The sequence below is a fragment of the Pseudophryne corroboree genome, chromosome 6 (genome assembly GCF_028390025.1).
Source record: "Pseudophryne corroboree isolate aPseCor3 chromosome 6, aPseCor3.hap2, whole genome shotgun sequence".
NCBI classification, from domain to species: Eukaryota; Metazoa; Chordata; class Amphibia; order Anura; family Myobatrachidae; genus Pseudophryne; species Pseudophryne corroboree.
In genome coordinates, this window is record NC_086449.1 from 533,769,760 (window position 1) to 533,782,549 (window position 12,790).

The 12,790-nt window shown below is 44.4% G+C and overlaps 1 protein-coding gene across 1 annotated transcript in view; it reads right to left on the reverse strand.

Moving 5' to 3' along the window:
• PLXNC1 (plexin C1) overlaps positions 1-12,790 on the reverse strand; it is a 241,814-nt gene that overhangs the window by 157,972 nt on the left and 71,052 nt on the right. Inside the window, exons 11-12 of the mRNA XM_063927616.1 lie at positions 11,885-12,058; positions 5,883-5,964 (exon numbers count right to left, since the gene is read on the reverse strand). Coding sequence (XP_063783686.1) covers positions 5,883-5,964; positions 11,885-12,058 — 256 coding nt within the window. The remainder of the gene's footprint in view (positions 1-5,882; positions 5,965-11,884; positions 12,059-12,790) is intronic.

Below are 12,790 nucleotides of genomic sequence, written 5' to 3' on the forward strand. Positions count from 1 at the left end.
TCGCATGCTGACCTCTCCAAGTCACCATCTCTCTCAGCGAGTCTCAGTTACCCCAGTCTACAATCTTCCTATCCGGGTTTCCGCCAGACGTCCGTCCACAGACGTACAGGTCCTGCCGACGCAACCGCTCTAGCAAGTAAACAGCTAGGGCACCCGTGGAACCTCCTTAGAAGAGCTATGAAAAAGACTTTCATTCAGCCTGCTCGGCTAATCCTGCCTAAAGTCACCGATACCAAACTGCAAGCTGCAATTCCGGATTCACAAAGCCCAGTCCCCATGACATGCGGTATATAAGGGAGGTTTCCAGTTCTCAAACTATTTCTGAGAAAGAGCTGAAAACATTAGTAACTGCTTTATTTTATTATTTTTTAGTATTGTAATTTTGTTTCTTTTTTTCTTTGTGTATTTCTTTGTTTCTTTATTTGTTTCATTCATACCCACTTGCCATATAGCGCTCTTATCTCTAAAACTTAAATCATAAAAACATTATATTGAGCTGCTTACACCACTGACATCAGCGCAACATACTGCCAATTATCTATAACCCCATACCGCCCGCGGGATATCAAAGCATCCCCTGATAGCACCCCCACCCCTACTGCTGGAGGATGTGTAGGGGCCCCAGTGTATTGCATTGCTTTGCCCAGGGGCCTACACTGCTGTTAAGACAGCCCTGCCTGCTGCTACCTGTAGTGTAGGATGGGCTCTAAAACCCCTGAACAACCAGGAAGGAATTCCCTCCAGGCACTCTCTGCACTAGAATAGGGACAACTAATATTTTCCTCTCACATCTACCACCAGGGAATAAATATGCTCTAGTGCACAAAGGAATGGGTTTTAAAAAAAATAATTTATATATTTTTTTAATCAAGATACCACTAAATTGCTTGAAAACCAAAGTGAAGCACAACTAATGTTGCAAATGACTGATTTCGAAATTATTATTCACGTATGACTGCAAAGCCCATTTTTAGCTACCATTACTCGGGTGGTATTCAGTATACTGGTTGTTGGGATCCGGCGCACAATATACCGGCGTCGGAATCCCGACAACCGGCATACTGACACCTTTTCTCCCTCTTGGTGGTCCACGACCCCCATGGAGGGAGAATAGATAGCGGTATGCCGGTTGTCCCGTGCCCGCAGCGTGGCGAGCGCAGCGATTCCGCAAGGGGCTCATTTGCGCTTGCCCTGCTGTCGGCAAGCCGGCAGTCGGGATCCCGGCGCCGGTATGCTGGCCGTCGGGGACCCGGCCGCCGGCAACTCAAACTACACCCCCATTACTCCAGTGTCCTATTGGCAAACTTTCTTATCTAACCCTTAAATGTTAATTGGCTCTCACAAGGTTGTTTCATACAAATGTGTCTACTAGTGTCTTGAGAGAAAAGGGCTACCTGAATTTAACAAGGATAAAGAACCAGGATAAGTACATCAGTGTCTGCAGTTTGAGGAACAGTTGCCTTACATGCCCTGAGTTGGAGGGTTTCTTGAATAATACATAACAAATACCAGGTGTAACTTGTCATGGGATGCAGTCAATTTACTGGCTGTCGGGATCCCGTGTTCAGGAGACCGACGCCGGAATCCCAACTGCCGGTGATATACCGACAGCCGAGTGGGAATAGAACCTGTGGCAAGCAAGGCAAGCCACCGGACCAGATGCATAGCGAGCGCAGTGAGCCCACGAGGGCACTCGCTGCCTCACCACCGGAATTCCGGCAGACGGGATGCCGCTGTCGGTATAGCGACATCCGGAATCCTGTCTACCGGGATATCATATTATTCCCTCTGTCACAGTTAAAAGATGCCTCAGGGGTGCAACCTTATAGGCAGAATTGCAAAGAAAAAGCCATTTTTGAAACTGTCAAAAATTAGGAAAAGAACACAGTCGTTGAACAGTGGATGACTTGAAAAGAGTATCATGGATGGATGAGCATATGTTTTAGGTGTTTTGCTTGAAGAGAAGAACATATGTGAAATATTGGGCAAATGAAAGGATGCTGGGGGGAGTACATGCCGTCAAAGTGGCCGGCTCACCCCCAATAGTGACGCCAGCGGGGCCATGCCCCTCCCAGGCTGACCATGCCCCCTTTATGTGCGCACAAAGTGCCCCTGCAGCACTGGCGCCTTGCCCCCAAAAAATCCTGGGGGGGACACTAGACATGGCATAGGGAATGTAATGGTATGGGGCTGTTCTCGAGCTGGCAAGTTGGAAAATGTACACAGAATGCAAGGAATAATGAGCCAGAAATGTTACTAGTCTATATCACAACACCACGTTATCTCTTGTAGCCTGTGCTTGATTGGTGTAAATTTCAGCATACAGTAGACTCTGGGGGTGATTCAGACCTGATCGTAGATGTGCTAAATTTAGCACATGTACGATCAGTTTCTCTGACATGCGGGGGGACACCCAGCACAGGGCTACTCCGCCCGCATGTCAGGCCCTGCCTCTCTGCATTGCACGGCGGCAATGCTTTTGCACCCGCCAAGTAGCTCCCTACCTGCGAAGCCTAGCTGCACTGGCAGGTGGCTACCCGCTGCATTCTGGGTCACAGCGGCTGTGTGTGACATCATGCAGCCACCGCTGCCCATCACCGCGGCCCGCCCCCCTGCAGCGGTCCTGTGTTATCTGGACTGCCCCCCCAACGGCACCACGACCGCCTCTGCCTGTCAATCAGGCAGATGCGATCGCACCAGTGAGATGCTTTCGCATCTCACTGGCTGCACATGCGCAGTGCGCCTGCCGTGCATGCGCACTGCGTAAAAAGGGCTTCAGAGTGCGATCGCTGTTGTCGGTTCTGAATTAGGCTCTATGATCCTACGCTTACTTCTAAGCTATGCAAAAAGCATTTGGTGAAAAAACAGAGAGCTGGAGTACTGTCTTTAATAGACTCGTTTCCGCAATCACCAGATCGCAATATCACTTTTTGGGATAAATTTGACTGTAAAGTCAAAGCTGCACCTCTGGGAAGAGTGGAAGAAGTCATTGGTACAATTTATTAAATGTCTACAATGCTGTAATTGCCGCTAATAGTCGATTCTTTAACCCCTCTGCTGCTGAGGGTTTTCTCAAACTCCTGCTGAGGCCATTTTCTGACATTAGCACTCTTCACATATCAACATCAAGATTAATGATTTTTTTTAATGTGGTGCTGTTTGTGGGAAAATATATGAACATGCTTAGCCATACATAACGCTATTTATAAATGAATATTATACCTGACATCTCACAAATTTATAACCATTCCCAACAGTCTTTGCTACTTAGTTCCCCAAACATCCTTTAGGTGAGATGAGCACCACATCTTACTAATAGGCCCCGGGACTACTGAGAGCAATAAGGGTTGTTTTACATTTCCCTGCAATTACCTATTATCCTTACTAATTAAATGATCGATGTCTGATTTGTGTTATATTAAATAAAATTTAGAGTTATGTTTGACTGAAGATAATAGTTAAAATTAAGAAGGCATTTGTATGATGATTATTATGGATGTTATCAAATTAGTAATGCTTTAAGAACCCGTTTTTGATAAATTAGCAAAAGCTGCTAAGGATCGACCCGGCCAGGCTGTATATACAGGAGCACCCCCGCCATGTTTCCAATTGCAGGAAACGCATGGTGACGGAATGCGTTTCCAACTCCACTTCCCCCAACACAACGTCGCAACCCCGAACTCCCGCCGCCTGTCAGTCATTTTGTGATCGCGTCCTTCAGGGATGCCACTGCATAATGAAAGTTTGCACATGCGCGATGCATGCGCTGTGTGCGAGCAGATGGCTACTATTTTTTCCGCCCATTGTGTCTACCCCTGAATACCCCCCATAGTTTGCAATAAGGTAGAATTTATAAACCTTTTTACCTTGGGTAGAAATAATGAGTTTTTGGGAAAGTATAATATAGTATAGTTTCAATCAAACAGATAAGACAGGTTTATGGTTAAGACATAAATCCTTTGAAAATGTAACTAAGGCTATAGGTTCAACCAGACAGGTGTCATCAGAGCCGGCCTTAGGCATAGGCAAACTAGGCAAATGCCTAGGGCATTTGGTATGCTTAGGGGCACCAGCAGTTTCTGCTGATTAAAATGATATGCGGCATGCCTATATTCTGTGTGTGACTGCGGCTGTATCTGCATACGAAATGCTACGTTGCAGTGTATTCCTGGAAACCACTGTAATGTAGCATTTCGTATGCATATACAGCCGCAGTCGCACACAGAATATAGGGGTCATTCCGAGTTGTTTGCTCGTTGTTGATTTTCACTATGCTGCGATTTGTTGCTAATTGCGCATGCGCAAGGCACGCAGGGCGCATGCGCTTAGTTATTTAACTAAAAAGTTAGCAGATTTGCTGTGGATCCTGCGGCACTTTTCAGTCACTCTGCTGATCGGTGAATGATTGACAGGAAAGGGGCGTTTCTGGGTGGTAACTGAGCATTTTTTCCGGGAGTGTGCTAAAAAACGCAGGCGTGTCAGGGAAAAACAAGGGAGTGTCTGGAGAAACGGGGGAGTGGCTGGCCGAACGCAGGGTGTGTTTGTGACGTCAAACCAGGAGCTAAACGGACTGAGCTGGTCGTAATCTGTGAGTAGGTCCGGAGCTACTCAGAAACTGCAAAGAATTATTTATTAGCAGTTCTGCTAATCTTTCGTTCGCTATTCTGCTAAGATAAGATACACTCCCAGAGGGCGGAGGCCTAGCGTGTGCAATGCTGCTAAAAGCTGCTAGCGAGCGAACAACTCGGAATGAGGGCCATAGCCATGCTGCATATCATTTTAATAAGCAGAAGCTGCATGTGCATCCTAGCCACGTAGTAATGCAAATAAGATGCATTTTCATAAACAAAAGGTGCCTGACGTTAGCAGAGCTGCCAGCTGACTCATGCCAGGCATCTTCTGCAGAACTAGCGGTGGTGCTAGGGGGCACCTGCCAAAATCGTGCCTAGGGCATCATATTGGTTAGGGCCGGCTCTGGGTGTCATAAGTCTGTGGCTAGCTAAATTTCCTTGGAAAATGTGATTTAAAGACTGCAATGTATTTGGTAATGCTACAATTTAATTTTAATGAGGGTCAGTTCAATATATCTGACATGTTAATTTGATTTCACAAACACTATAGCTGTGTCCGGCAACATCCTCTGCTGTTAATTAAGGCCTTGGAATAGAGCCATTATCTTGAAATATATTTCTAATAGACAATACCTGCAAGTTATACAAATGGCTTAGTACCAGTGGGCAGGTGTTTCTGAGAAATGATTAAGCCCGATGTCCAATTGCATTTGGACAAACCTACATGTTGAACTCCTTGAATAAATGATCATTTGGACATTTTAGTTTAAGAGATGTTATCTGCTTATTTCTTGGAATGTGGTACACTTACTATGCATAATATTGAATATGAATGAACCTGTGTACTTTGTAACAGATAAAAGCCATGTACAGCATGTGCTAGCTGAAACTAACTTTTTGGATTGAAAGCTCAGTGTGAATATATTCTCTATGTACTGTAATGGCTGTTTTGCTGTAATACTTTATCTTGGAACTTGAAGTAAACTTTTTAATTACATCGAACAAACAACATTTGTGCAGTGACTCAGTTATTTCCTTTACAATAGTAAACACACAAATAATACCATCTTTTTCTCAGAAGACTTTGTATTTTCAGAAAACATTATTAGTTTTTTTTTATACATACTAACACGTCAACAATTTTATTTTTTAGTCTTATAAACACCACAAATAAATACTTTGTGGTTCTTGTCTCACCAATAATCCACCTTTCCAAAATAGTAAAAAGCTGGATGTTGGCGGAAGTGATTTCATAGTGGGCAAAGCTGCAGGCAACAGCTAGTTACTTATAAAAATGAATGTTATTCTTACCTGGTGTAATGTGTTTCCTGAAATGGTTAAATTATCTATAAAATCCAGGTTTATACCGGATATTGAGACATTTCGACCACCACTAAAAATAAAATAAAAAAGTAGAATAAGGCAATGTCAATAGCAAGTGCTCATTTATCATTTCAGGGATTCAGAATGGTATCCCGGTGGTCATAAGACCAATGCCGGAATCCCGACATGTGGGATCCTGATGGCGAATGCAGCGTGTACGCTCGCTGTGCCTGCCACGCTTCGGGCCACACTAATTTATTCCCCCTCAGGGGGTGGCGTGGACCACTCCCCGAGTGGGGATTCAGGGCCCCAGTCGGGATGCTTACCGCCGGGTTTCCCTTGGCTGTCGGGATTCCGGCGTCAGTATCCTGTCTGCCAGGATCCCGACAGCCGGGAAACTGCTTCCCCATTTCAGTTCAGTTTTATAATAAGATGAAATTTACAGGACAGTTAATTAATATGCAGTGATGAGGATGATTTTCTACCATCACTTATTGCAGTGATAGAAAACCAGTTATCACCACAATTTATTAATAAAATGCAGCTGAATGATAATGGTGATATTGGTTGCCAGAGGCTTTGACAGCTGGTTAGGATACATATGTGTAGTAGACTGGAAGTCCACATTTGGTCTTACAATTATACTTTTGTTATAAGAAAAAAAAATTCTGCCAATTTTGGCCTCCAAATCACTCACTGTAATATTCTCCATTTGGAGGGTGAGAAATCAAGCTGCCAGCAATGTGTAGCAGATATAAGGTCCACACATTGGTGACGGCTTGGGAATTCTCTCAATGGTACAGGCCAGATAATGGCATCTTGCTGGCCACAGGGACCGCTACTTTTTCCTGTGTGTTCTTGCAATTTGTGGCCCTTTACGCTTCTTACATCTGGTGATTTCTATTCAGAAAATGTAAGAAATCAGTACACAGATTTGCAGCAGCACATGGTTTAAAATTATGACTTTATGCAAAGTTTTACTCTATTATTTATTTATTTGATAAGTTATTTATTTAGCACCAGAATATTCCATTGTTCTTCCTTTAACAGGTAGCTTTGACATACAATAAAGTTTCCAGGAGTCACACAGGCCCTTTGAAAAAGCATTATTATCTAGAAGTGCCCAGTAAATGCATTTAAACACACAGCATCAGTCGCAGATCAATCGCTAATGGATCTTCTGAATAGCCTTATGGTAGCAATGCATAGCCGCAGGAAGTGAGACTCCAGACCCATTGCAGCAGCGTATGGCATAGGCAAATGCAGGGGGAGGTGTGTGTGTGTGTGTGTGTGTGTGGGGGGGGGGGGGGGGGGTTTCAGTTGCCAGGAAACCCCCCCTCCTCTTGGTAATAAGTATAAAAAGCTATGGAGGCTGGTTTGTGTTAGGAAATGGAGTATACATAACAGATATCTGTTGTAGTCACTCCACGTTAAATCCGTAATATTTGTGAGTACCCCTTAAAAATGGGTGCTTTGTGATATTCCACAAATATTGATAACTCGGAGCCTTAGGGTTTAAGTTTAATTATTTTGGAGTGATTTGTGGAATCCAGTAGAAGAGATGCTGCTTTACCATTGTCATTTATAGCATAATACTGCATAATACTTAGCATTTTGCTGTTTATGCCAACAAGCTGGATAACTTCTGGTGTCATTGCCACCTATTAGTACATTTGGTAGATGACCACATATACTGACTACCATCATTAACCAGTTTTTATTGAATTATTATCTGGTTTCAGTGTTATTAGTTGGTGACACCTGTAGGGTCAGCTTGGTGGACACCTGTAGACATCTCCTTTCTGGTCCTTTCATGATCCCCTTCTCTTCTCCCTTTATGTCTCCTCCCTTGTAAATCTAATCAGTTTGTTTGGAATCCAATACTATCTATATGCTGACCACATTCAAATCTCCTTTCTGGTCCTTTCATGATCCCCTTCTCTACTCCCTTTATGTCTCCTCCCTTGTAAATCTAATCAGTTTGTTTGGAATCCAATACTATCTATAAGCTGACCACATTCAAATCTACCTATCCTTCCTTGACTCTTCTTCCTTCTTCTCTCATGTCTGCCTTTCCATCATCTCCTCCTTTCTGGCCTTCCTCATATTTACCTCTCCCTATTTAATTTATCCTTGATGCTGCTGCTCATGACATTTTCTCAGGCGTCTATCATTTACTGTTATTGCTCTAACCTTAACAATATAATTAAGCTAGTTTATCACTAAAAATAACGACACGGACACCAACTGTGTAAGATTTAAAAGGTCATTGTATTTATTAATTGGATGACCCTAAACATAGAGATGGCAAGGAAGACGCTACAATGGCCAGCTCCAGTCAAATATATCATACAACTTGGGGCGACTGAACGCCCCAACTGTAATGGCAGTGACTGAAACGCCCCAACTATATATAAGCATAACCTGCGCTGCGAAGGACTCACCACCCCTTACTGGCACGGTACGGACCTCCTACTGGGAATGCCCATTGTCCCCCCTCAGGGGCAGGACTACACCGGCCATCAATCAAAGGGGTAAGTGCACCACAGCGACCACTTATGCTACATAAGACCACTGGCCATAGCGCCTTCACGCTTTCTTAAATTTAAAGATTTTCAGATCGAATGAGTACTACAATTGTAGAACATGAACAAAAATAACAAATGTTGGGTGAATGGGTGTTTTTCCAAACCGACAAGAGGACTTAAATCACTCAAACTCCTCCCTATAAAGGCTAATATAGCCCTCCTACCCTCTCATACTGATAGACCAAGCCTAAACCAATAATAAATAGCCTAATACCCTGGATCTGCCTAGCAACATAGCCTAAACTAACCAATCCAAAAAATCAAAGACTCTTATATGTTTTCGGGCCTATTCAGCTCTATGCCATTTATCTCACTGTACAATGCTTGCATCACCCTCTGTAACCTGCTTCACTGCTTTCAAATCCACCTTAAGATGGGTACACAGTGCAGCAATCTCGGCCCAATATGTAGTTTCCTGCGATATCGGAAAAACATCTTGGACAAATCACTCAGTGTGTGTCTGGCCAATGTGCGCACTCCTGCAGTTGCATGCTATATCGATGCGGTGCCATGTAGTGTAATGAGAGATGGAACAAGATGTCATTCCGTCCTTCATAACATCGTTCTAATGTGTACTGCAGATACAATATGTCAATCGCCATATTGTCTGGGTATACATTGCTCCAGTGTGTACCTAGCTATAGAGTCCAGCTCAAACTCCTCATCTTCACATCTACTCCTCACTACTACACCATCTACATCTCAACTACATCTCTGTCTACGCTCCCTTTACAGACCGTTTCCTTACCCTTGCTCCTGTCCCTCCAAATATGTTATTTTACTCTACTGTCTTGTATTCATGTTGTGTACTTATGCAATGGTTAGATATTGTGTATTGTACTTACACTCTTTGTTATTATGTTTACCCCATATATGGCACTGTGGACACTTTGTGATGCCTAATAAATAAAATAAAATAATAATCTGTGATATTGCCATGTTTGTACCCACTGTAAATTACAGGCAATGGGGGTCAGTCTGAGTTGATTGCACGCTGCAACATTTTGCAGCCCGTGCGATCAACTAGACGACGCCTATGGGGGAGTGTATTTTTGCATAGCAAGGCTGCGACCGCTTGTGCAGCCCTGCTATACAAAAAAAAGTTTTGTGTAGAACAAGACCAGGGTAAGAGTTACTTACCCTGTGCGATGAATCCAGCGTTGCAGGTCCTGGAATTGACGTCAAACTTCCACCCCCCCAAACGCCTGGACACAACTGCGTTCGCCGCACCACTCCCAGAAAACGGTCAGTTGACACCCATAAACGCCCTCTTCCTGTCAATCTCCTTGCAATTGGCTGTGCGAATGGATTCTTCGTTAAATCCATCGCTCAGCAACGATCCTGCGCATTACGGTGCATATGCATGCGCAGTAGTAACCTGTTTGCTGTGCTGAGAAAAACGACAGCAAGCGATCAACTCGGAATGACCCCCAATGCAGGGCCGGATTATGCGAGGGGCGACAGGGGCGATTGTCCTGGGGCCCCCACAGATTAGGGGCCCCCACACACTGGCATAACTACCATATATGCCGATCTTCATTGTACTGGTGGGGCCTCCAGGAGCGCATATTTGCCGCTGACTGTTGGCGCAGACGGCTGCTGTTTATATATGCTGTTAGATGGGGTCGGGAGGGAGGGGAGTTGTGCCGCCCGCTGCTTCCACTGCTCTGTAGAGGCGGCCGGGGAGAAGGACACTCCGGCTTTCATGCTGACTAGAGCAGGTGAAGGTGTACAGGCTGCCGCTACTCTGTTGATGGAGGTTTATGGTGAGTGTGCGGGGCGGCAGGATAGAGGGTTTGTTGGACGCTTCGGCAGTATACCGTATGGATTGTGGGATTTGTGCTACAGTATGTACTAGCATTCCACATGCTGTGCCCTTCTCCTAGCCCTCCTTAGATATGTGTGCGTGTGTGTATATATATATATATATATATATATATATGTGTATGTTCAGCGAAAACAGGACTCTCAGAACCGCACTCATGACACTATAAATTATCCACAACAATTCAAATGATGAATTCAAAGTTTCAGGGGTTTATATTTTACCCCTTTCGTCAGAACAGCCAGTCAGAAAGGGGTAAAATATAGACCCCTAAACATTTGAGTTGTTGTGGATTATTTATGGTGTCCAGAGTGCCGTTCTGGGAGTCCCGTTTTCGCTGTATTTGAACAGGAGTTGAGGCATCGGACCAGGTTGTTATTAGATTATGGAGCACCGGATCTGTAGGAGAGAATATAATATAATATTTTAACTTTGCAAGTGTGCGATTGCATGTGCAGCCGAGCTGTACTAAAAAAATTTGAGCAGTTTCTGAGTAGCCCGGAACTTACTCAGCCACTGCGATCACTTCAATTTGACACATAAATAAACAATAGAGATAATATAATAAAACCAAGATTAAGAAACAAGACACCTTGAAATTGTAAATGTATATACTGGAAATAGTACCCTCCGATTTTAATGAGGAAACAAATCCAATTAAATATCCATATGGAAATCCACAATCAGGTAGGCAGCTGATCCACAAGTATCTAATATTGGTTGCCGTAATAGGGATCCCAGTGCGGCAATACAAAGAACTGCTGTGTGAATGAATATGTACCTCCCCCCCCCCCAGTTACGGCCCTGATAGATATATATATATATATGCACAAATAGACAATAAGAGGCGGCACTCAGCAGACTTGTGATGCAAAATCAAAAAAGTGTAATAGGTACGGTCAACGTTTCGGGGACCACCTCCCCGTCCCCGCCTCTTATTGTCTATTTGTGCATGTACAAGGGTCGCTTACCCTGAGGAGGGCACCGGAGCAAGGTACACCCTATGGGGGAGGCCGAGAGTGCCGGAGCGCAGAGTATTTATATATATATATATATATATATATATATATAAAAATGTGTGTGGTGTGTGCTTACTGTATGTATTTTATGCTTTTACACATGTGTGTTTGTATACAAGTGTGGTTGTGTGTGTGTGTGCGCGCGCGCGTGTGTGTGTTACCTCAGGGGCATATCAGTACCGTTTGTTCAAAGGGGAAGGGGGTGCACAGTGGTGTTTGGCAGCAGTTTTATTACTTGGGGACCCCACAACTTCATCGCCCCTGGGGCCCACATGCCTTAATCCGGCCCTGCCCCAATGACTTTATAAATTAGCTAAAAATAGAATTTAGACTAATGTGAATATGACAATGTTTGATCAGGTAACAACCAGCAATCACTAAAAGTAAATATCTGTTTGTCATGATAAGTTATTGGATTTGGTTTCAGAAGCACAGGGAAGAAGATGTGTTACATCAAATTAAGTAGTTTGACCCCCTCAGCAGGACAACAGATTCTGCAACTATAGAACAACAGTCAACTATCTAATAAAACAGCCAAATGTAATTGGAATCACTTACCTTAGCCACACAGAATTTGGAAAATTTACAGAACACGTTGGCAATGATTCATAGAATATATCTCGTTGGTAGCAATTCTGGTCAAAACCTGCACATAATCTCTTTATTTCTTTGCGGCTTTGTGGCAGGGATATATAGGCATGTGTGTTATTTAGGGGCATGGTAACTTTGACTCTAAAAGAAAAAAGGGTGCATAAATATGAGACTGTACATTTAAAATGTTTCACTACTTAATGAAACACAGCAAATTACACCATGGAAGAGCTCATTAATAATAATAATAATAATAATAATAATGATATTTATATAGCACTTTTCTCCTAATAGTACTCAAAGTGCTTTACAATTGTCTTTACAGCTCAAAGGGGGTGATACCGACTTGATCGTAGCTGTGTTAAATTTAGCACAGCTACGATCAGTCACACAGACATGTGGGGAGAAGCCCAGCACAGGGCTAGCCCGCCCCGCATGTCAGTCCCTGCCCCGTCGCTGCAGTACAAAAGTATCGCACAGCGACAATGCTTTTGTACTTCAGGAGTAGCTCCCGGCCAGCGCAGCTTATGCGTGCTGGCCGGGAGCTACTCGTCGCTGCCCGGCTCACAGTGGCTGCGTGTGATGTTATGCAGCCGCTGCGGCCCGCCCCCCCCCCCCTACCTCCACGGTCCGGCCACGCCTGCATTGGACCAGACCGCACCCACAAAATGGAGGCCAAACGCTGCAGTGCTGCCCCCTCCGGCACAGCAACCGCCTCTGCCTGTTAATCAGGCAGAGGCGATCGCTAGGCAATGACAGCCGTCGGCTGTCAGCCATGCGCCGGCGCACTGCAGCGCCAGCGCCGTTCTGACCTGATCGCTGCGCTGCGAAGAACTGCAGCAAGCGTTCAGGTCAGAATGACCCCCAAAATAC